This window comes from Mastacembelus armatus, chromosome 13, assembly GCF_900324485.2.
Source record: "Mastacembelus armatus chromosome 13, fMasArm1.2, whole genome shotgun sequence".
In the NCBI taxonomy this organism is placed as follows: Eukaryota; Metazoa; Chordata; class Actinopteri; order Synbranchiformes; family Mastacembelidae; genus Mastacembelus; species Mastacembelus armatus.
Window position 1 is genome coordinate 18,688,724 of NC_046645.1, and position 24,688 is coordinate 18,713,411.

Genomic DNA, 24,688 nt, shown 5'->3' on the forward strand with positions numbered 1-24,688 from the left:
TAAATCAAAGTATGAAGATAAACTATATAAAATTTAATGTTTTATACACTGACAAAAATCAGCCAACAAAGATTATTCCAAGATTCTCCATGTGTAAAAAACATTTAAGTCAGACATCTATGAGTTGTTGGTTATGACAGTAAACACATAACATACAAATTAGACCAGAATGATGGATGCATTTCTTAAGAGGTATGTTTATTTGTTTTGCTTTCAATTACATATTTATTTACAGTAGTATTTCAACCATCATTGCTAAATCAAATCATCTATCAAAACAAAAATGTCGACTCTTTCACCAGAGTGAAATTTAAGATTATACCCTGCTGTCACAGATGTTATAAAGCCAAACAGTCAGTCTTAACGAAAGACATCCTGCTTACGTGTACAGGAGAATTTAATTCAGGTTTTTACAGAGAATGGAGTCTGTCATCTGTTTGCTTTAATTATTTTATGGTACTTTGTGTAGTTATTTAATGACAACTCTGACCTGACCCTGATTTCATTTCAGGATTCGCCTTTGGCTGTCCATACATAAAGTATTTAGCCATCCATTATTTATTTACTTTATTTTAATATAAAACTGACTCAGCAGCTGCAAGTAGAACTTCAAAGCAATGATAAACTGTAATGTCAAAGAGGAACCACATCTCTATAAAATTATCAAAATCAAGTACAAATATAAAAAAATTAACTGGGCATGTAGGTATTTAGCTCCTTAACTGTGAGACACCTACATTATCAGTGGAGACTATTATTTTTAGAGGCTGTAGTTTGTGCTGCAGTTGAACCGGACCAGATTATTATGTTTTGGGTGGACAAAATAAAAATTGCACTCCTGTTACTTACAATATTATTTATACAAATCAAGCCTGCTATAATTCAACAATCCCCTGTCATCCATCGGTATGAATATTCACATAAACGTGTATCTTTCCATCTCTGCCAATGATCTGTTAATGCATCATAAACCTTGATAGTGGAAACATGAAGATGCCTCTATAGCAGATGCCAGAAGGCTTCAAAACAACACCAATGTTGTTAAGCAGATTCATTTCATGTGTAGGACAAGTACAACCAGACAGTTCAGCAGTTATAGACTAAAGAATGGGGACCTCTCCACACAAACTCAGGGCTGTAGCTATAATCAAAGGTGCCACTACTGCCAATACTAATGGGGGAATATGTAATATGACTGTTTTACAGTGTTACATTTTTAAGCAGATCCTTTGTAGAGATTTGATTTCACTTTGACATCTTTTCTTTTTATTATTGCTAAACAGATCCCAATTCCCACTGTAAAAACCATCTCTTCAACATTTCAGCTGCTGGATGCGAAACATGCCCAGCTCTGTTGGTAATATTAACTTCCCTCCCCTGTGCACGTCTCTTCAAACAACACGGCGTGAAGATGCATCAATTTTCTACCCTATGACGTTGGGTGCACTCTGACAGAAAGAAGGGCCAGGTGGGCCTGCATTTGGATGATCTAGAAAATGCTATATTTTTCTGTTTGCATAACCTGACTCACACTTACACTGAAGGCTGAGGCAATGTTAGAGAAAGGACAATTCTAGATAACCCAGGCACGACCAGGACTCAAAGCGTACGTAGGACCCTGCAGGTTGAAGGACACTGCTATCAGAATGTGTAGCCAGCAGGGGGCGCTTTGTCATCTTTGTTGCTCTCCAGGGAGAAAGGAGGAATGCGAACATCAAAGTGGGAGCCATCTGTCCTTTCAATACGAAACGTCCCCCTACACACAAAGAACAGTACTGAATTACTAAAAATAAAATTCTAGACAACAGGCTAGTGAACAAAATGTAAGTGAATATTGTTCACATGAGAGGAGCATTTGTAGTGCGCAAAAAAGTTAACCATTTGGAACGTGTACCCAAAAAATGGCATGAGTGTAACAGTACACTCATATAAAAATGAGCATATTCACCACATATGGCCACTCGGGGCTTGTAGAGAGACATGGCTGCTGTACTGAAAGGCTGGCTGCTCTTTGGACAACACTGGCTCCTGAAATGATACACAAAGACAAGAACATGTGGTTAAGTTCCGACAAACTTTGTGTTCAAGTGCACAACACTGAATATAGTGATGTGAAAGTCAGGGAAGATAACAGAAAACAGACAGATTTTCAGTGGTTTTCATTTTGAGAAATTAAAATGTCTGTACGTATGTTTAAGAAGAAAAAAAAAAAAAAAAAAAAAAGCTCCATTAGGGCATTAGGGCAGTCGTGGCCTAATGGATAAACTGTGATGTGTGCCTTGTTGGCACATATACTGACCCTGCCTACGACTCCTCGTCCTCGGACTGTCTCCAGGGTTCCTGACAAACTGAAGATCCTCCAGTGTCTCTCTCTCAACTGAACCACTTCATTGCCCATGTTCTCCAGACGGATACAGTATCGCCACTGCATGAAAGCAACATACACAAACTTTTTAAAACTCAGTCTGGCATGGACATAATTAATAGTCACTATAGAGGATACCAGTTGCTAGCTGGCAATTTCCATTGGATGGACCATTACACATGATGTAATGTGAAAAAAATAAAGATACTCACCCAGTAAACATGGGAGTTCTGGGCCTCCTGAGAGCAATAAAAGATTTTTAGTATTTGAATGAACCACAAAGACACCTTTAGTACAAAAGAGACTGGCAGACCAAAATGCAGACAGCATGGCTCAGAATGTGAAAAAAAAAAAAAAAAAGACTGCAATTTCATAAATCCATTCATTATCTATACCCTCCGAATTAGGGTCATGGGGATCTGCTGGAACCTATCCCATCTCTCTTTGGGTGGAAGGCAGGAGTACACCCGGGACAGGTCACCTGTCTATTGCAGGCAATTTCATATATTTGAAGTACAATTCATTTACCCTCATTCCCATATAGAAGGGGATGACGGTGACTCGGATGTTCTCTGTGGTCTCTCTGTGGACGTCTGAGAGCTCCAGCCAGGGGTGGTTTTTCTCCTGCCATGCCTTCAGGGTGTCTCTCGCTGTGAACGGAGGAGCTACAGAAAAGGGCAAAACACACAATGTACCAAAAACCCTTCAACATCCATGGGCTCATCTAAACAACTGACAGGATGTTAAAATAAAGATAATTTATGTCCACAAAGCATGGAATGCTATAATCTGTAAATATAAAATATGCCTAAAAATATTAGAACTTGATCTGTAGGAAGAATGGGTAAAAAGTCCTGTAATTTGTCTAGTGGTGCCCAAACTTTTATATTTACTGATATAGAGTATACACAGTGAAGTCAAACTCTGGATGGTGTAAGTGGTTTGGGTAAGGAGTGCTGTCAGAAGTGGAGACTGTAGAAGTGTGTTTACATTTGGAAGGATTGTACATGACAAAGCGCTCAAACAACTCGTGTTGGATGGGGACCTGCTCTGTAGAGTTATAGGGCAGGATGTCTTCATGGCTCACATAGTCCAGACCTGGAGCAAAGAATCACAGACATGTCACATGGGGATGAGACCGACAGCAATTGTAAATTAGAGCAAATTAAAGTTTTATATTTTATGCAAGTTAAACTTCTGACTAGCATCAAAGTCAGCTCATACGAGCTAAAAGTCAAATATAAAGCTGAGAATCTGAATGTTTTGCCCTTCTCCTATCCTAGGTGGAAGTGACCCCAAAGCACACTGAGCTGGACAGTTTACTTTTTCATTAAAGCCCTAATAGGAATAATAAAAAGTATAATGTAAAAATATAATAATATAAATATCAAATATAACAAATATAATGCCTGCCCCCCACCTCCATAATAGTACAGTGTACTCAGCATGTCAGTAATCTCTGAGCATCCTGACCAGTCTGTGTATGGATGCATACCTGGGATGGCGTACAGGGCTCTGCTGTCGTCATGGTTGGCAAGAAATGTCACTGCCTCTGTCTGGGACCTCTGAGACTGTCAAACAACAGACACCACCAGTCACAAATCTGGTGACAAAAACACTAAAGACCAGCCACAGTTTAGGTTCTACTACGTTGGTACCTTTGTGATGGAAAAAATTTTCCACGCACTGAGGTCCAAGACAATGGACATGTACATACACTGAAACCTCTCTATGAGCAGGAGCAATTAATCTTAAGGTCAGTTATATCCTCAATAGAAACCTGTTATTTAAATTACATTTTTTTAAATCATGGCATACTTGTAACTTACATATAGTTGGTAGTGCTTGATTGGTAAAAACCAGCCTTCTCCTTCTGAGGCTCATGTGTTCAGAAAAGTGACTCAATATTAGCAGCAGCCTGATAAATAGTCACGCCAATATATTTTGCCCAATATTTACTTATTGCAGACACCAGAATTAGTGTGTATGTAGGCCAGCAAACAAGAAACAAATGTAGAGAATGCCAAAGATATGTTGAAACATGTTGCCATTACTCAGTTTTCCACCAAAGAGTGACAAATGGATTTAAATATTCTAAAATGTAAGAAAAATCACACCTTAAAACAGCACTATCCAACTAAACTCAGATATATCACTATCAGAGGTTGTAAACTCCCAAATATCTGTATCCCTTGGACTCTAACCAATATATGCAAGAAAAACAAGTAATGTCACAGGGAAAACACACCCTTGAACACTTAATAATAAGAAACAAAGGATGTGAAACAAACCAAAAGCAGTACAGATAATTGCAAGAGGAGATCAGTGTTATGGTTATAACCTAACACGAACAGGAACTGTTCCCTCGTAACAGCTGATGTGGGCCCTTAGGCAAGGTCCTTAAGGCTACTCGCCTACCTCATTAAAAATGAGCGATAGAAATACTTGAGTCATACCAGCTCGGATGTCGCCCGGGTCAACAAGGTCGGCATCAGGTGCTAGGGGACCAGGGCAACCTGATGAGAAATGGGCTACTGGAACACGACACTCATGGACGAGGGCTGAGAATAGAGAACTGTTGGAATGCTACTACATGAGTAACCCCACCGATAGGGGTTACATGAAGAGGATGTGGGACCTATGGAAATTTCAAAACCCACCATCTATACTAGGGCCAAAACAACTAGTAGCTCAGTGTTCCAACAACCACAAACGGCAACTGCTATCACAACTGGAGATCGAAGAGATACAACACAAATGCTACAGCAAGGGGGAGCCAGGACGGAAGGTCAGGGGGGAAACAATACCATCCCCACCTGAGATTGGGTACCAAGCACCAATAACAAGCCCCCACACGCTCAACACAAGAGCAGCTGACCTGAGAGAGAAGACCGTGAGTAAGATGGACACCAGGAACCTCTGTAGCCGGTTACCAAGACTAAGTGAAGTACCCTCTGAAAGTCTACTAGAAGATGTGAATGCAGCATAACAAACAACCCCCATGGTGACCATCACTGAGGCCACAGTGGCTGGCAGACCTGAGAGCAGACCACAGCAACCTCCCTGAACAGGAACCAGTAACCATCACAATGGCAGATATCCAAGAAAGGGTCTCAAACATGAAGAACTGGAAAGCACCTGGGCCTGACATGATCCACACCTACTGGCTAAAGAAGCTAACTACAGCACATGAGCACCTGGCAGCTCAAATGAACCAGCAGCTAATGGATGGGACTCACCCAGAGTGGCTTACTGAAGGACAGTCCTGATTCTGAAGGACCCCCAAAAGGGAGCAGTCCCATCCAACTACCGCCCGATAACCTGCCCCAGCACAACATGGAAGCTCATGTCAGGCATCATAAGATGAGTAAGCACATGGCTCAATACATGAGCGGGGCCCAGAAAGGAATGGGTAAGGACACCAGGGGAGCAAAACATCAACTACTGGTAGATAAAGCAGTCACTAGAGACTGTAAGACCAGACAGACCAACCTGTGCACCTCCTGGACTGACTACAAGTAAGCCTACGACTCGATGCCTCACACATGGATCCTGGAATGCCTGGAGCTATACAACATCAATGGGACTAAGATGCTGCGGTCTACCACACCAGACAGGACCCCAGGTGCAGGCTGTGCAAAGATGTCCTGAGACAATCCAGCACATAACAGCAGGTTGTAAGATGCTAGTAGGCAGGGCATACATGGAACGCCATAACCAAGTGGCCGGCATAGTGTACAGGAACATCTGTGCCGAGTATGGGCTGGAGGTCCCAAGGTCAAAATGGGACACACCTCCAAAGGTGGTGGAGAATGACCAAGCTGAGATAGTGTGGGACTTCCAGATACAGACCTACAAACTGGTGATGGCTAACCAACCAAATAGGCCGTAGTGGTAGATGTAGTAATCCCAAGTGATGGCAACATCAGAAAGAAGGAACGAGAAGCTTGAGAAACACCAAGGGCTTAAAGAAGAGCTAGAAAAGATGTGGAAGGTGAAGGCAACAGTGGTCCCCGTGGTAATCGGCACCCTCGAGGCTGTGACCCCCAAACTGGGAGAGTGGCTCCAACAGATTCCAGGAACAACAACAGAGATCTCAGTCCAGAAGAGCACAGTGCTAGGAACAGCTAAGATACTGCGAAGAACCCTCAAACTTCCAGGCCTCTGGTAGAGGACCCGAGATTGAGGAAGACACACACACCACCCATAGGGGTGAGACGAGAATTTTTTTTTTTTTTTTTTTAAATACACATATGTATGTGTATATACAGTGGGTACGGAAAGTATTCAGACCCCTTTAAATTTTTCACTCTTTGTGTCATTGCAGCCATTTGCCAAAATCAAAAAAGTTCATTTTATTTCTCATTAATGTACACTCAGCACCCCATCTTGACAGAAAAAAAACAGAAATGTAGAAATTTTTGCAAATTTATTAAAAAAGAAAAACAAATATCACATGGTCATAAGTATTCAGACCCTTTGCAGTGACACTCATATTTAACTCACATGCTGTCCATTTCTTCTGATCCTCCTTGAGATGGTTCTGCTCCTTCATTGGAGTCCAGCTGTGTTTAATTAAACTGATTGGACTTGATTAGGAAAGGCACACACCTGTCTATATAAGACCTTACAGCTCACAGTGCATGTCAGAGCAAATGAGAATCATGAGGTTGAAGGAACCGCCCAAGGAGCTCAGAGACAGAATTGTGGCAAGGCACAGATCTGACCAAGGTTACAAAAGAATTTCTGCAGCACTCAAGGTTCCTAAGAGCACAGTGGCCTCCATAATCCTCAAATGGAAAAAGTTTGGGACGACCAGAACTCTTCCTAGACCTGGCCGTCCAGCCAAACTGAGCAATAGGGAGATGGGAGAAAGTTCCACAAAGTCAACTATCACTGCAGCCCTCCACCAGTCGGGGCTTTATGGCAGAGGGGCCCGACGGAAGCCTCTCCTCAGTGCAAGACACATGAAAGCCCGCATAGAATTTCGCAAAAAACACATGAAGGACTCCCAGACTATGAGAAATAAGATTCTCTGGTCTGATGAGACCAAGAATGAACTTTTTGGCGTTAATTCTAAGCGGTATGTGTGGAGAAAAACAAGGCACTGCTCATCACCTGCCCAATACAATCTCTACAGTGAAACATGGTGGTGGGAGCATCATGTTGTGGGGGTGTTTTTCAGCTGCAGGGACAGGACGACTGGTTGCAATTGAAGGAAAGATGAATGCGGCCAAGTACAGAGATATCCTGGAAGAAAACCTCTTCCAGAGTGCTCAGGACCTCAGACTGGGCCGAAGGTTCACGTTTCAACAGGACAATGACCCTAAGCACACAGCTAAAATAACAAAGGAGTGGCTTTCGGAACAACTCTGTGACCGTTCTTGACTGGCCCAGCCAGAGCCCTGACCTAGACCCAATTGAGCATCTCTGGAGAGACCTGAAAATGGCTGTCCACCAACGTTCACCATCCAACCTGACAGAACTGGAGAGGATCTGCAAGGAAGAATGGCAGAGGATCCCCAAATCCAGGTGTGAAACACTTGTTGCATCATTCCCAAGAAGACTCATGGCTGTACTAGCTCAAAAGGGTGCTTCTACTCAATACTGAGCACAGGGTCTGAATACTTATGACCATGTGATATTTCAGTTTTTCTTTTTGAATAAATTTGCAAAAATTTCTACATTTCTGTTTTTTTCTGTCAAGATGGGGTGCTGAGTGTACATTAATGAGAAATAAAATGAACTTTTTTGATTTTGGCAAATGGCTGCAATGACACAAAGAGTGAAAAATTTAAAGGGGTCTGAATACTTTCCGTGCCCACTGTATTACAGTGACTTACTATGTGAGGGCAGTCCCTGGTGTCAATCAGAACCTGGTAGTAGGTATGAGTCTTTCCCTTCACCTCCTTGGAACCATGGGCTCCTGGGGGCTCAGATTTGCTGTAGAAAAAAAAAAAAAGAGATCTCAGTTCTAGATATCTCACCAACAAACCAGGCTTGTTTAACACAGCCTGTAGCCAGAAATGGAAGTTTACCTATCAGACATGGGAGGGGTGATGTCTCTGTCATAGAGTCGGGCATGCCAGGGAAACAAGACAATGCCTCTGTAGCCAAACACGCTGTGGAGAAACAGCTGGAGGAGAGCAAAGCACAGTAACAAGAAAAAAAAAAAAAAAAAAGGATAAGTCAATGGATGTGAGGTTTAATAAAGCCTAAATTAGACTGGGTTAAAGTTATCTGACAGGATCATATGAATGTGTTTTATTAATATGAATTCACTCTTATGAAACATTTAAAAAATAGATCACATTCAAAAATCACTATCAAATATACCTAAAATGATTTGTTAAGGGAGAAGCTCTGCTAGACGATCCCATCTTTGCTTTACAGTGTATATGCGTTTGGTAACTGAAAATTGTCATTTGTGTGTGTGTGTGTGTGTGTGTGTGTGAGTGAGAATTTCACCTGTCCCGTTTCATATTTGCCGTGCTGCTTAACAGCTTCAAAAACTCCCACAGTTTCCAAAATCTTCCCTTCAGGCCTGTTCCTGCCAAATACAGGCAATGTCATTATACACTGGACTCTTATCTGTACGTGTGTGTGTAAAATAGGTATATATGGATACATGGACAGGGGTGACTAATATTACACAGCTGCCTGGTTTCAGGTCTTTTTCATATCATGGGTGTATTGCACAGGAATAACAAGAAGTTCACCTGATTTCTGACTGACAAATATGGTTCAAAAACAAAATTGTGACATTTGCTATGCTGCACTGTCCAACATGATGTTAGAGCAATGCCATTTAAAGCAACACTATGTGACTTTTGTTCACGGTTTCCCCCATCCGGTTGAGAAGTGCAATTGTCTGTTACAAGTGTCAAATACTGTCGGTGTATAAGCTTCCCCGTGGGCAGCGAGGCACACATGAACCTGTTGACTAATCTTGATTTGTGTTCAGGCTCGAGTCCAATCACTTTTTCTTTTCATCGCTTCCTCTGACAAACCCCCCTTTGGTTTCATCGTTGGCTCTGCCATGGAGTTGGTTTTGAAAAAATTCATGTTAGATCATTTTGTCTTATACTTAGCTGTTGGCTAATTCTACCCAGGTCACGAGTAAAACGTGATGTATGTTGTAAAACGGGTCGCACTCTCCCGATGGCAGCAGATGGGCAGGTCAGTGATCCTACCTGAACACAAAAGTTGCATAGTGCTGTTGCAGCCGATGCGAGCTCACTCAGCCTGCAGCAGCGGTAAAATTTGTCAGGCTAAGAGTTGTTCTACCACTAAAGTAATTTTAGAGACATTATTTTAAGGTCAAAAACCACATAATTTTGCTTTAACATTAGTAGGGCAGCTACTATTTTGTCTATAAAATGTCAGAAAATAGTTTCAAAGATCAAAGTGACATATTAAAACAGTTTTGTCTGAGCAGCAACCCAAAACCTAAGTGATTCAGTCTGTTTGAGAAGCTGGAACAAAAGGTTTTTGCTTGGAAATCACAATAATGACTGATGAATTACCTAAAGTTCATTTTCTGTCAATAACCTAAATATTTCAGCTCTACCGTAAATGCAGCCTCATATTTAAATGAATGTTAAAAAGTTTTCTTTAAAATACTTTAAATCAAAGCTTTGTTTGCATTGAGTGTTTCATACTGAATGCAGCTCCACCCTAACAAAACATTAGAAGAGCATTTCTAAAAGTATTTACTACTGCGTGTTCTTTATATCCATGTTGGCCTCGTAGCAGTTTTCCTCTTTATTGCCTTTATTGGTGCTTTGCTGTTTGTTGGCGTGTCAGAGAAGGGTGAAATTGACAGCGTGTGCTGCACGTGTGCAGCCAACAAAATGAAGACCCACTCATGAAAACATCATTACTGGTCAAAATAAACAAATAGATGATAAACTGGCAGATAACTGTTGTCAAATATCCTTAGGACTGAAAGATAAAGACCCTGTTCCACCTTACAGTGGTGTGAAAAAGTGTTGACCCCCTTCCTGATTTCTTATTTTTCTGCATGTTTGTCACACTTTAATGTTCAGATCACCAAATACATTTAAATATTAGTCAAAGATAACAGGTAAACACATCATGCAGTTTTTAAATGGTTTTTATTATTAACGGAAAATAAAATCCAAAACTACATGGCCCTGTGTGAAAAAGTTAAACTTCTTTTTCATGAATGCAGTATGTGTGTCTATTTATAGGATGTAAAGCCTGTGTGCTCCCCTGAGATGCTGCTCTCAGGCGGCGTGTGTCATTTCTACAGCATTGGATAAAGAGTGTCGTGAAGCAACTTGAGAAATGAGGAATGCCTTATTTGTTGAAACATATCTCACTGCTAAAGCCAATGCAGCAGAATCACTCATAAAAATGAGACTGCATCAAGATATGAAACTTTTTCTAATACTTGACGTGTGTGCGTGGCTGTGAGGTCATTGCCTGCGCAATAAAGCAATCAGCTCCACCAATTCTGATCACTGGCCGGTCAATCAGTGCATCTGTATTTAGCATAAAACACCAGGACTGTACTGTGATGTTGTCACAACACTAGAAGTATAACAACTGCCCATATAAACTCTAGTGCAGTTTTAACCAGGGCTCTTCTGTTCTGTTTCTACATCTGCAACACTGTCAATACACTGTGTGCCCACAGAGAACCTAATCTAAATATAGCTGCCTGCTGCAAACTGACTTCAGTCAACAGTCTGTCTTGCCAATAATCACAGAACTCTCTATTGCACAACACCCTTTTGCTTCTATCATGGAGGGGTGATGGTAGGACATTGTGCCATCATGTCAGTGAAAGGTAGGCAAAGACAGCAATAAGACAGGATGTGATTACACAACAAGGGCATTACATAAACTAAAGACAAACAACACTGACACTGAATCACTGCTGCTAATCCAGTCACTGTGTGGGTACTCACCCACCTGTAAGCCTACTTGAAGTTAATATAACAAGTTATATTTTTCAGGTACACTGCCTCTCTCTTTCTCAGGCTCTGATTTCTAAAAGCATCTTTTTCTTGACGTCGTCGTCAAGAAAAAGATGCTTTAACTTGCAAAACTAAGAACACCACCTGGTTTTTCTTTGCACTGATCTATAGCCAAGTTACTTTTATTGTCACAAAATACTGTTTCTGGCATAAAAAAAAAAGAACATGCTTTGTCTAATTACAAAAGCACCCAAACCTTAAGGGTTAGTTCTTTGTAGAAGCTTATTTAGTAGAGATGCACCAATTGCAATTTTCTTGGCTGATTCCTGCCAATTCCAATTTTTGCTGATTCTTTTTTTTTTTTTGTTTTGTTTGTTCTCTATATTTAGCATCACATCCAGCTTCAAATTTTGGTGGGTAAGTCTACAAGCTTTGCAAACCTGGATTTGCAGTTTATATCATTCCTTCTGGCAGATCCCCTCAACTTTCAGCAGACTGAATGGGAAGTGTCATTTTCAAGTCTGCCCACAGAGAATTTAATCTTTTTTTCCTCATGCCATTTGGCAAAACTTTTACTCAACTTCTGTTGAGCCACTCTACTGTAAAGTCCTGACTGATGAAGAGCTGATAAAATACTCATTCAAGCACATTCTCCTATCTTTGCAGAAATGACCAAGGCCCTTCTTGCCTGGTTACTGAGTCTGTCTGAACAACCAACTCTAGGAGGATTCCTGGTAGTTCCAAATTTCTTCCATTTCACAGTTATTGGAGCTAATGTGCTCCTGAAACCACTCAAATCTTCAGAAATGGTTTTAAACCCCTGCCTTAGCTACACAAGCTACACACTTGGTGCTTGCCTTGCAGTGTGAATTGTGGTACCTCATATTCACTGATGTGTGCTTTCTAACCTATGTACAGTCAATTTGATTAGCCACAGACAGATGCCAATCAATCTCAAGACACATACCAAGGAAAAGTTTGGACCTGAACACAGGTTGGAGACACAGCAAAGGCTATGTATACTTTTGTTAATGACAGATTTCAGGTTTTCATTTTAATATTTCTCACTGGGGCACTTGAATTTTTTAGAATCGGTGTTATTACACTTGGACTTTCCCTGCTTTGACAAGCTAAAATGTCTGCTTTGAAAAAGGTTGCAGTAAATGTTATATTTTGTAGGAGCTAATTACTATATAAAATGTGATAAAAAAGTGTATTATTTTACAATGAAAAAAATGATGTGGTGTCAACCAGGGACAGTGACATTTAATGAAATCCCAGCTGCTCTGAAGTCTGCTGATTTGGCTTTAAAAAACAAAAACAAATATGTTGTCTAATAAAAACTAATTTCTGTAAATCTAAAATCTCACTCCTTAATTAGTGTTATGCAAAAATTATTTCTCTTTGGTGGTGTGAGATGATATTCAAAAATCCTGCTCTGTCCTCAAGCGTAACAGCAACATGCAACCAAAAACCTTTTACTCGTAATCTGCAGTTTCAATTACACCAAGTTAAAGTTTCTAACTTTAAACTACTAGTAAAAGGATTTTATTTATAATTTTAAGTTTAATTTTTCCCACATTGATAGGGCAGCGTAATTTCCAAACTAATTTCACTGGTGCCACAGACACATACAGGCAATTAACATTTCAATAGGTAAACTCGGATAGAAACATTGGCATTTCAGCTCAATCAACACAATCATGCCACTGCAGCACTAACGACTCGTCTAACAACAAAATTCACTTGAATATAACAAGTCACACACATTTTAAGCTTTCTTGTGAGAATAATCAAAGTGTTGTGTAATTTGGTGATGGGTACTTTAAAAAATACTTCAGTATTAACGCCTTAGATATGTGCATTAATTGGTAAATCCTAGAATATTAATTGCACAATGTCACCTAAACACCCAATTAACAAGGGATTATTGTGACATTGTTGGACATAGATATGTATGAGTCTTGGAGGACTTAAATCATGGTATTAACCTTCATCCTCAAAAAACTAACATTGGTTAACGTGAACTGTCAAACTGAGATAATTACCTTTAACTGCTTTAACACCTTTGCGGTGTCATATGTAGCTAAAATCTTTAGCATGTTAGCAAAAGAGGACACGGCTGCGACTCTTACCGTGACGACATAAACCTCCTCTGCTGAGCTCCGCCGGACAGCCCGCAAACTCGGCATTGTAAGCGCAGCCTGTGCGCCTCAAACCCGCCGTTGCAATCAGCGACGCTCGGTATTCTCCGTGTGTGTTTCTTGCTGAGTTTAATAGCAGTGCTCAACAAGCCTCGGCGGAGCACACACGCCGCCATCTTTCTTGCCCTTGCACGCTCGCACGTACGCAAGCGCAGTAGATTACTGACGCTGCTTTCACGTAACTGCTAAAGAGTCAGAATTTCGAAAACGATAGCCTTAATAAGCCACAATTTACTGGTATTTATTATCTTGCTTTCTTAGAAAATAAGATAACACATGGTTTTTAGCTTAACATACTGCAACATTAGGACACCTGTTAAAACAGGGAAAACGCAAATTACGAAAATATTTCTCCTGTTTGGCGATGTTCTGTTTGTTCTGTGTTAGGTTGCGTTTTCTCGCTCACGCCTGTGTTGCCAAATTGATCAATATGATTTCTTATTTTCCTTGTGTAATAATATTTTTGGGTGCGTTTTCTTAAATTGCTTTTAATTTGACCTCTCACGGCCACCGTAGAAAACTGTGAAGGCATCACACGATTTATGTGTATTGTAGCAGCATCATTAACGTTGCTAACTTATTATATTATATTATTCTCGATTTCTTTAATGAAGAGTAATATTTTATAAAGATTAATAAGTAAACTACTAAAATGCACGATTAAAAAAAGTAATAAAATCGGTCACGTGGGCGAAACGTCATTGTGTCGTAAGACAACAACATGGCTGGTCTGTTGTTCCTGTTAGCTGTTAAACGCTAAATAGCAGTGAATTATTTTTTTAAACCAGATACATATTTTTCGTACTTCCTTAATAGCATATTTACCCTAGCAGGTCCTGTTTAATTGTGAACAGGCCTGGAAATAGTGGTGTTTAGGTGGCCGCATTGCATAAAACCAAACTTCCCTGTCAGGGTCAGTATTAAAACCATGGCCTCGGCGTTTATCATCGGAAACAAATTCAGACAGAAGGTGATGGATCTACTGGGAACGACAGAGTCATCTCTGCCACAAACGCTGAGAGAAGAACTGGAGGAGATTATAGGCAAACCAGAGCCAACAACTTTACCCTTCAGTACAGCGAGAAAACTCAAGAAATACATGCAGGACGAAGGTAACGTGAATCTTACACGTTTCTATATGTGGTGCTAAAAATCATGAGACATTTATTTTTTTTAGGAACATGTGAAGGTACAGGAGCAGGTTTACTCATTTAAGATGCAGCAGTTGTTATAGTAATGTGCCAGTTAATGAAGTGTGATATTTCTCAAGGCTACTTTTCTTTCAAGGGCATCCTTTCTACCTGCATGAGTTGTTGGACGAAAGCTCACTGTACCTGCCTGAGGTGGTGAAGCCTCCCAGAGTAAGTGAAACCATGCACGACTGCTTTCTCATCCATTGTTAAAATAATAATTCATATTTGATCACAGTTCTTTTAAGCTGCACTGCCATGACCGTATTTGCTTGGTTTTTCGTTTTTTGCTGACACTTCAAATGAATGGTTTGCTGTGAAACATGAATCCAATTGTATTTCTCAAGAAGTGACATCTTAATAACTTTTCACAGATATGAATGAAAACAAAACTGCTGTGTCCAGTAACAGTTTTCAACTGTTGGTTCCCTTTTATTTGGAAACTAAACCATCAGGACCACAGCTGGTAACATGTTAAATTATCGTAAGAGGTTTCTCTTTTCCTTCAGAACCCTGAGCTGGTCGCACGCCTGGAGAAGATTAAAGCCAAACTAGCCAATGAGGAATACAATAGGATCACACGTAATGTCAACACTCAGGTAAACACCTATGCTAACATCACAAACATCTTTTGTATGAAGAATTAAGGTTAGTACAGAGTGTATACTACAAATCCAGTGTTTTTTAAAATGTAGAGGTCTATTTTTTTTTTTTTAAATCAGTGATTCTTACTACATGCACTGACTACAGCAGTCCATCAGGCAGACTAAAGATTTACGTCATTTTATTTTGTAATGAATCTTTTTGTCCATAGGAAATCAACCGGAATGGAACATTAGCTGATTTTGGGCGGGAAGGTTAGTCACATGTATGCTTTTCTTATTACCTGAATTCATTTTGTCCACATCAATTATGTTGTGTTATTTTGTCAGCTTACCTATTTTCCTCTCTCCTTCCACAGTACGGTCCATGAAAGCAGTGGTGGTGACCATATTCAACTTCCTGGTTACAGTGGTTGCTGCTTTTGCCTGTTCCTACATGGGAAGTCAGTACCTGTTTGCAGAGACTGCAACAGTAAGTGAACAGTCACTTTTACATACAATGAGTTGATGCTTGATTAGCACAGTTCATGTTGACAGCACAGGAGAAGTCAACACAAACTACCAGTCTTTAAAATGCTTTGTGTTTGAGATGTCTTCATCTTTTCTTATGTTTGTTTTCCAGAGAGTGATTTCAGCTGTGATTGCTGCATCTGTTGTCGGCCTTGCTGAGCTGTACGTCCTGGTCCGGACCATGGAGGGAGAACTAGGAGAACCATAGAAGCCATGCACCAGAAGTGAAGAAAAACTATAATCTCCTATCAAGCCTACTGATTCAGAACAGAAATCTTTTTTTTTTGTAATGAAAAATATGGGGACATACTTTTTATTTATACAGAAGGTGTATATGTCTGAATAAGTCTGAAAGTGTTCAGAATTTACAATTTGCTGACATTAAGTACCACTAAGCAAATTGTATTAAGTATTTGCTCTTTGACTTTATCTAACTATTCCACCTGTCCACCTGAGATATTTTTAATTTAATCAAAATATGAATTATATTTCAGATGTATTTACAGTTATTTTGTTTTTCATATTGTTTTTTTTTTTTACCTGAAACTAAAAGTTCTAGATCTTCCTCTTTCTTCTTGGCACTGGCCTGTAAAAAAATAAATGTTATTAATTTCTTCTGTTTTCAGATATAATCATGTTTTTGTGTTCAATAAAATGATCAGTCAACCAAAGCTAAGCTAACCTTCCCTCAGGGGGGACATTTGCCCTGCAATATATCAAGGACACAATAACACATGAACTTTGTGAGACTAATGTTGGAATGTGATCATATTTAAACATTTTACTTTAAATTACAGTTTAACATGTGAGCTAAAATATTGAAGAATTGTCCAATAAGTGTAGATATGTAAAATCAATAATTTAAGAACAGGTCTGATTTTTCCTACTGTCAGCTAATTGCATGGTTAGAACTATCTGTACCACTCCAAACCCACTTTATTTCTTTTGAAGAAGTATTTAAAAATAAGTTAAGACCACAAACCACCTGACATGGTACTTGTTAGCAAAGTTGACTTTCTTATCCCTTAATCTGTATGATTCAATGCAGTTTTACGTTTTGTCCACACTAAAAACTATAACAATGAATAGTATTTATAATTACTTTATTCCTACCTAAATGCTGTTTGTTTTTTTAAATGTGAATCTTCACTCTTGAGTAGCTGGACAAGCATCACTAGCCATGAACACCATTAAGTGAAATTGAAAGTACTGGAAAAAGCTGGAAAGTGAATCTTAAACAAAGTTATTTTTTCATGTTGTATGTTTCTACTTGCCCTTGTTTTCACTCTTCTAAATAACCCACCAGCTGTGGCATCAATTTTGTTTACTGAACTGTTGTGGAATTATTTTGTCATCCGTCTCCACCTGACAGATGTGACAATAATTGTCTTCTGATCTGTGCTTACTGTGTCTGGTTTAAAGTGAATTATAGAGCCACCCAACATGTAAAATACAAATGATTATTGTAGCCCATGGGTTCTCTAGCCATGATAAAAGACTTAACCCTCATGTACTGTTTGGGATGTTTTCATCCACCAAGGGTCATTTTTCACTCTTCGTTTGGCCATAACCTTCACTGTATTTCACCAAAAGGATTTTTGGTGACAAACCTTAATTTGACATAAATTTTGGAAATATGATTTAGAGGCAGATGGCCGCCCAAACTGAGCCCGGTTCTGCTGGAGGTTATTTCTTTCGTTAAAGGGAGTTTTTCCTCTCCACTGTTTGTCACAAGCGTGTGCTCATAAGGGATCTGTTGGGTTTTTAGTTTTTGTAAAGTTCCTTGAGATGATTTGTATCGTGATTTGGCACTATACAAATAAAATAAATTGAATATTTTGCTGTAGAATATTTCACAGTTCATTTCTGTTTTTTACATTAACTGCTTGACAAATTAAACATATTGTGAAGTGTTTTGAATGAGACCTGGCTTGCTGTTAAACCAAAATTCATCAAAACCACAGTCAGAGCTGTAGCAAAAATTAATTAAAACTCAATTTTAAAATAGCTTTCAGAACCAGTGGTTTGCATATGACTTAAGCTCAAAGCCATTCAAAGTCCATTAATCACCTGAGTAGAGAGGAGACCTGAGGACTAACTGAGGTGTTCCTCTTCTCACGCACCTTCTTTTGCTGAGCAGCTTTGCCATCTTGGTGCCACTGGTTGGGTTGATTCCAATGAAACATCTGAAATCACAAAATCACATGACAAGAAACCTCTTAAGAAAACTGTGCTCACAGCTGCTAAACACAATAAACACAGCTCTAACTAATCTGCGCCATTAATTGGTGCCACAACCTAAAGACACGTGTTTCACTACCACACCTAAAACGTTATGCAGAGTACAGAAAGGTGAGCAAACTTAGCTTACTTGAGCTAAGGAAGCGCATAAATTAGCATAGAGCTCATCCTGAATGTCACAGAAAACAATTAACTACACACTCAGACGCAATCACATAAGTATTCTCACCTCAAAATCGTCTTCAGCGATGTGTGTTGGTGATCAAGCATGTGGTTTCCCTCTACACTAGCTAAACGATACACACAACACACGTCAGCCTCACATTCGCTTACCAATTACATAGGGCAAATTTACAAGTCTGTTCATGAGTCGAAAGTAATCATAAATGATCTTTTATAAGGAGTAGACATTTACAGCAAAACCCGGCTCCCTTAAATCTAACAAAGTTACCTGCCCCGCTGTTGGGGGAGCTAACGCATGCAGCTAGCTTTAGCTTCACCTAAGCTCGTTCTCGTTAGCTAACGCTAATGTTTGCTACAAAAACACTGCAAATGTGTACAGAATGTAACTGTTATAGTATCAGCTATAATAACAACACAGTCTGCCTCTAATTTTGCAACATGTTACTGTAGAAAAATGCTGTTAGCTACTGTAATTATTTTGGACCCATGATGCATTGCGATATACAGTTAAACTCTGTAAAATGACAAAACAAGAAGTTGCTGTAAAACTTTACTGTAGAAATTACAGCAATTTGTTACAGTGCTCCTATTCAACCCCAGCAAATGTTTTCGAAGCAGTGCACAAGGGTTAACATTGTGTATCTTTTTTCCAAACAATTCAAATACCACACTGGTTTCACTGATCCCTTCTCCATAAATGAATTCATGTTTTTGTAAACTATCCCATCCTCCTCTTGTCCTGTCATATCAGAGGAAGGATTAAAATATGTAACTACATCTGGAACACAAAAAAAGATCTGAGACCTAAGATCTGAGATTTGACACCCAGATTAAAGGTTTATTGAAAGATTATTTGGTATTAAAGATGATTAAGATATGCAGAGATCTCTGTCCAAAACTGGACAAACAGTGCGCACTATTGTCTGTCATATTTGCCTTTGTATTATACCTCTCATGTAATATTTCAAAACTTAAGTCCAGGCAGAATTACAGAGCCTGTAAGCTGATAGACCCTGAGCTCTGGCTTTAATTTAATTCTTATTTTTCATTTCTTTTTCCACCTTCTGTCCATCCAACCCTCCTGGTAGTAATACAGTACAGAGAGATATGAAAAAATATATATTTTGACTTAAGAAAATAATTATTCCTGTCATGGTATCTTCCCCACATGAAATAATTTTAATCAGGATGTTTTGAAAGATAATACTTGCAGCATTAAACATGCCACAGTTTAGCAGGAAAACAGGACCTGGCATCTGTGAGAAGTATCCATGTTATGTACACTGTCTTTCCAAAGAGGAGGCAAGACAGTGGGTGAAGCGATGGCCTATTTCATGTGTTTATTGACTGAAATGACTGAATGAAACTCCAGACATACTGGAAGGAACAAGTTCTGACCTTGTACATTGCATTAACCGTCTGGTGCTTGAGTTAGTTTTAATTTGTAATACATCTAATTTCTCTCAAATATTGAGGGTCTTCAATTAAAAACAAATTCTCAAGTAATTTTTGCCTGTGGATAAAATAAGGAAGGAAAATAGCTGTGTTGGATAAATGACAAAAAAAGTTACCTGCATAAATAAAAATAACATACATAACCTGAAATACGTAATTAAACGTAATACATTGAAATAGTAACCTACATCTAATTAATAAATTGTTGAAAGTAATGAGTAAATGGTTGAAAGATGGAGATTTTTGGACTCATCAATTGAATAAAGGAAATTAATTCACTTTTATGTCAAATGTTCACTGAAACTGAGTCCAAATTAACACAGCTGGTGGTGTTGATGGTTTACTTACAGGATTGTGGGGCTGCATCAGAAAAAAACACTCAACAAATGTGTTAATTATCTTGATGTAGTAGTCCTTTTATTTTTTCTGTTATATTTTCTAAACATTTGTCTGCTCTCAGTTGCTTTTCATGGTGAAATAGGTGAATAATACATTTACAATTAGACATATTATGTATACACTTGCATGGCTACATGTTTTTGTCTAGTTCTTAGCAAAATACCATTTGTATCAAATGACAATTGCAGATGATTATTAGTTGAAGATTTTTTTAATATAGATGTGTAGTGTCTATTAGTGAAAGAGAACTCAGGGCTGGTGTGAAATTGGTCAATTTATTCCCTAAAATATGTAACATTACTGAAAACATAAAACAAGGACACATCAACAGCATTACATTTTTGAACAATCAAATGGTAACACACAGGAATGTTGTACAAAGTGTTTTGATAGGAATTGTAAGGAAATGTGAAACAGAAGCTGCATCAAAATCCATTTTTAAGATTTTCAGTGCTTCACGTCCAGAGTTATCAGAATTCCAGGAAATTGGTGACAATAGCAGCATTGTAGATCAGGTCTGAAATGTATCCCATGGAGGTCTGTGATCCTATTTGTGGGTGGTGGTGGTGATGTCCTTGGCCTTGAGTTACCTCCCAGTACACCTGCTGAGGGTGGGAAGGGACTACCTGGTCAACAGAAGCATGGCCTCCACTTGCAGTGCTGCCTCTGTACACAACCTGATGAGCCCTGGATGGAGCCAGGCTCTGGGGCTTGAAGTTCCTGAAGGCCTCATATGAGTGGGACGAAACAGTTTGGTGAGGCTGCCTGGTGATGGGCTGGGCAAATGAATAGGGAAGAAAACCAGGGAGTGCTGGACCCATGTGCTGCTGCCGGTGTTGTTCCTCTTCCCACAGATGAGACTCCGAGGTTTTTGGGAAGCTCAGTGTCGGTTGCTGGTGGAGAGACGAGGAAGGTGGTGGTGATGACACTGAGTTGCTGTAGATTTGAATCCAGTCTGAGTAATTTTGTGCAGCATCCTCACAGTGGTAGTTCTGCTCTTGTCTGAACATATCCTCCAGGGTGGCTGGGGTGGGGAAAGGTGAGGTCAGGAGTCTAGGGGAGGACTCTGCAGCCCCTCTACCTCCTAGGACAGGCTTGGTGGACTTGGGGAGCCTGCCAGCCTTGATACTTCTGGCTCTTCTGTTCTGGAACCACACCTGTGGGAAAATAGCATCAAGTTTAATAACCGGGTCAATATGGTCCTAATTGCAGTACATGGTCAAATCACTCAGGTTTTTCATAACTCAAAACAACTAAAATGTAGGCCTCTCTATTTACCCTGCAATAGGCTGATTCCAGTTGTGGACTGTAGAAATAGAAAACATCTAATAACTGAGATGAGTCCTGTGAACCTGAACCCAACCAACAAAACTGGTTCAGAATTAAACATTGATGAGCCTATGTGTGCTTGATCTCGCAAAACATTAGGGCATTTTTCTTCTGATGTTATAGCTGGATATTATTAAGCTGCTGGCGAGTCCCCTAATATTTTCTGTGTTTTTGGACAAAACATTTTTAAAAAGCAGACCGACCTGTATCTTGCTCTCCGGCAGGTGTGTGTGCGCAGCCAGCCTCTCCCTCAGAGTGATGTCTGGGTAGGGGGTCACGGCGAAGGCTTGTTCCAGCTCCGACAGCTGAGCTCGGCTGAAGATGGTGCGCTTCCTTTTCCTCTGACCCTCCATCAAACCTGCGGACCTGTCCGGCTCCGGAGAGGACACGGTGCTCCCACTCCGGCCATCTTTGAATATAATCGTTAATGACGGGAAACCATTAAAATATAATGAAATCAAATAGTCTACATTAAAATAACACGAAGGAGGAAGTGGCTGAAGGAAATGAATTAAGGTCAAAATTAGGCAGCAAACTGTGTAAATTTAATCAACATATTGTTGATCATTAAAGAATCAATGTGAAACAAAATGTTACATTTTCAGAGAATACTTTTTTCTTAGTAGATTAATATTTACGAGGTTTTCTTTGATATTTAGCCTATGTATTGACTTGTAACACAAGTGTTTTATTTCTGCAATTTTATATTTCTGTCTGGCCTCTTTTTGATGATTTATCGTGTTATTTTCATGCAAAACAGCTTCATGATCAATTCAAGGTTTTGCGCTGGTTTCTCAAATGAAATTGGTCACATGAAACAAAAGCTGAATTTATCAGACAAACACGACATTTTAAAAATGGTTTAGATGATCTACATCATATTTTAACGCACCTTTACAGTAATCCTGTTCTCCAAATATCGCCCTAAAATCCATCATGTCTTTCTGCGGGTTCTGCTTGAGTAAGAAGTCCGAGTCCAGGAACAGAGCCATAACTCCGCGCACAGACACCCACGTCCAGTGCTGCTGCAGCTGAGGAGGACTGAGCGCCTCATATACCCAGATCAGCTGGGACAGCCCCACACCCATCACTCAGCAAATCCAGGTGTTGTTCACCTCTGTCTTTAATCCCCAGGTACCGAGTGAGCACAGTTGTTTTCATGCTGCATTACATTATGTGAGCTTCAAGGGCTTTCATTTAAGGAGTTTTGAAACTGTCAGCTGCTGTGACAGACAGTAAAGTGTCATCTAATCTAATAATCAGTATGGTTTGCACTCTGCGGGTCGGAGGAGAGATCCTGCCTCAGGTGGAGGAGTTTAAGTATCTTGTTCACGAGTGAGGGAAGGACGGAGCAGGAGACTGATAGACGGATCGGTGCATCGGCAGCATCAATGTGGTCGGTGTACCGGTCCGTTGTGGTGAAGAAGGAGCTGAGCCGAAAGGCAAAGTTCTTGATTTGGTCATGACTCTCATGACCAAAAGGACAAGATCCCGGATACAAGCGGCTGAAATTAGCTTTGTCCGCATGGTGGCCAGGCGCTTCCTTAGAGATAGGGTGAGGAGCTCGGAGTAGAGCCACTGCTCCTCCACATCGAGAGGAGCCAGCTGAGGTGGCTCGGGCATCTGTACCAGATGCCTCCTGGACGCCTCCTTGGGGAGGTGTTCCGGGCATGTCCCACCGGGAGGAGCCCCCCCGGGGAAGACCCAGGGCAGGAGCGAACGTGTCTCTCGGCTGGCCTGAGAACGCCATGGTATCGTCCCGGAAGAGCTGGATGAAGGGTCTGGGGAGAGTCTGGGCGTCCCTGATTAGACTTCATTTGATGTTCTTTGGCAAAGCTCAATGTTGCATTTTTATAAGCAATGTTTTTCACATTGTACATGGTCAGAAGTTCACTTCCTTCACAGTCTGATCAGTCATTGAAACACCCGCTGTCACAAATAATCCATGTGCCGAGTCAAAAGCCCTTACCTGGCTCTTTTTCAGTGCAGGGTTAAGGAAAAAGGGATTATGCATGGGGTCAATTTCCAAAGATGATCAGTGACCTTCTGTTATTGGTAGTATGGTCTATCCTGTAGCTCCTGACCACCACTGCCACTGTCAGTACTCTACACACTCACATTTTTAAGGTGTTTCATAAGCTGGTTTCTAGTTGCTCTAACCATGTGGAGACCAGGCCCAAACTGAGGAAGCTTCTTTTATAACCTTTTATAACCATTGATGCATTTAGCTTCACAGGTGCAGTCACTTTTGTTGCACAGATCACAGATCACTGTTGTTGCGTTGACTGCAGTCTATCTAACCTGTCTGCTTTTAATCATACATAACATTTAATGTCTTTCAGTGCTACTTAAAAATACTGCAGTAATTATACATTGGTATAATTTTGAATCATTTAACATTTTGGTTATATTACGTAGGAGTGTGCTCCAATCACCCATTTGTTAGAGAAGACATGTTTGCTTAGCTAAATGCTCAGAATGGGTACACAAAAGGTGTGTCGTAAATTTGAAGACGACACACCTTTTGTCCTCCCTGGTCAAATTTACCCATTCTGTTTTGACTTCTTATAAAGCATGAGGTATAAAATGATCACCAATTCTTAGTTTCACCTTTTTAGTGAACTTGTTTACAACATATATTTTACACTTACAGTAGGAACCACCCATGACATTTTTAGATAATTATATGGAAGAAAACCAAAGTTCATCACATATTAACTTTTGAAAATGGGTGAAGTTGACCTGAAGACAACAGGAGGGTTAACATTATGTTAATGTTTGTTAGCTTTCTTTCACTTTAATACAGTTCAGCTGTGTGACATCAGTAAGGAATGGTGCCCATACTTATGTGTCATTATAGTTTATCCATTAATTTCCATATGTCAACATCATCTCAGTAACAGTACTTCAATTTCAATTTTAATTTCAATTTTATTTGTATAGTGCCTAGTCACAATACAATCATCTCAAGTATCACAGCATATGTGGATGCAGATATCACACAGAAATCAATTCCATTTTACACAACACACATCATTTAATTTCCTATATTTGTTGTGAGATATTTTCCCCCACAGTGTGTTCTGCTCCATCACAAATAGATGCCTACAGTTTAGCAACATTTGTGAAGTATACTTGCTCTCTACTGGTGCAATATTAACCCTTGTACACTGTTCGTAAACACTACCCTTTCAATATGTTCGGGATGAAAACATCCACTAAAATAAACTGCTGTAAAAATATATGAAATAAATATTTTTTTCAA

At 39.8% G+C, this 24,688-nt stretch overlaps 3 protein-coding genes across 4 annotated transcripts; 1 reads left to right on the top strand and 2 right to left on the bottom strand.

Moving 5' to 3' along the window:
• Positions 1-179: 179 nt before the first annotated feature.
• Positions 180-13,718, bottom strand: poldip2 (polymerase (DNA-directed), delta interacting protein 2). 2 transcript variants are annotated; one of them, XM_026298925.1, is made up of 11 exons: positions 13,446-13,718; positions 8,834-8,915; positions 8,404-8,501; positions 8,209-8,308; positions 3,861-3,936; positions 3,356-3,463; positions 2,894-3,030; positions 2,578-2,604; positions 2,300-2,425; positions 1,949-2,028; positions 180-1,756 (listed from the first exon to the last, which is right to left on the bottom strand). In XM_026298925.1, exons 1-11 carry the CDS (start codon positions 13,628-13,630, stop codon positions 1,642-1,644), a joined length of 1,134 nt encoding a protein of 377 aa, XP_026154710.1. In that variant the 5' UTR covers positions 13,631-13,718; the 3' UTR covers positions 180-1,641. The 2 variants fall into 2 exon arrangements, with proteins under 2 accessions (XP_026154710.1, XP_026154711.1); XM_026298926.1 differs by having other exon boundaries at positions 8,834-8,909; positions 13,446-13,715.
• A 509-nt stretch (positions 13,719-14,227) lies between these two features.
• On the top strand, positions 14,228-17,018 carry vma12 (vacuolar ATPase assembly factor VMA12). Its single transcript, XM_026313195.1, has 6 exons — positions 14,228-14,626; positions 14,802-14,875; positions 15,214-15,303; positions 15,519-15,561; positions 15,666-15,778; positions 15,929-17,018. Exons 1-6 carry the CDS (start codon positions 14,443-14,445, stop codon positions 16,022-16,024), a joined length of 600 nt encoding a protein of 199 aa, XP_026168980.1. The 5' UTR covers positions 14,228-14,442; the 3' UTR covers positions 16,025-17,018.
• Positions 17,019-20,564: 3,546 nt separating this feature from the next.
• On the bottom strand, positions 20,565-22,415 carry sebox (SEBOX homeobox). The gene is made up of 3 exons (XM_026298838.1): positions 22,316-22,415; positions 21,627-21,832; positions 20,565-21,251 (listed from the first exon to the last, which is right to left on the bottom strand). The coding sequence occupies exons 1-3, from the start codon at positions 22,413-22,415 to the stop codon at positions 20,565-20,567; spliced, it is 993 nt and encodes a 330-aa protein (XP_026154623.1).
• Positions 22,416-24,688: the final 2,273 nt, after the last annotated feature.

Excerpts from the sequence above, each read along its gene's own strand:
- poldip2 (XM_026298925.1), bottom strand. The coding sequence starts at position 13,630 with ATGGCGGCGTGTGTGCTCCGCCGAGGCTTGTTGAGCACTGCTATTAAA. Across the intron at positions 3,937-8,208 it reads CCAGGGACTGCCCTCACATA|TCTCAGAGGTCCCAGACAGA; the intron begins GTAAGTCACTGT and ends GTTGTTTGACAG. Across the intron at positions 2,605-2,893 it reads CCTTCTATATGGGAATGAGG|GAGGCCCAGAACTCCCATGT; the intron begins GTAAATGAATTG and ends TATTGCTCTCAG.
- vma12 (XM_026313195.1), top strand. The coding sequence starts at position 14,443 with ATGGCCTCGGCGTTTATCATCGGAAACAAATTCAGACAGAAGGTGATG. Across the intron at positions 14,876-15,213 it reads AGGTGGTGAAGCCTCCCAGA|AACCCTGAGCTGGTCGCACG; the intron begins GTAAGTGAAACC and ends CTTTTCCTTCAG. Across the intron at positions 15,562-15,665 it reads AGCTGATTTTGGGCGGGAAG|TACGGTCCATGAAAGCAGTG; the intron begins GTTAGTCACATG and ends CTCCTTCCACAG.
- sebox (XM_026298838.1), bottom strand. The coding sequence starts at position 22,415 with ATGGCTCTGTTCCTGGACTCGGACTTCTTACTCAAGCAGAACCCGCAG. Across the intron at positions 21,833-22,315 it reads AGAACAGGATTACTGTAAAG|ATGGCCGGAGTGGGAGCACC; the intron begins GTGCGTTAAAAT and ends TTATATTCAAAG. Across the intron at positions 21,252-21,626 it reads TGCCGGAGAGCAAGATACAG|GTGTGGTTCCAGAACAGAAG; the intron begins GTCGGTCTGCTT and ends ATTTTCCCACAG.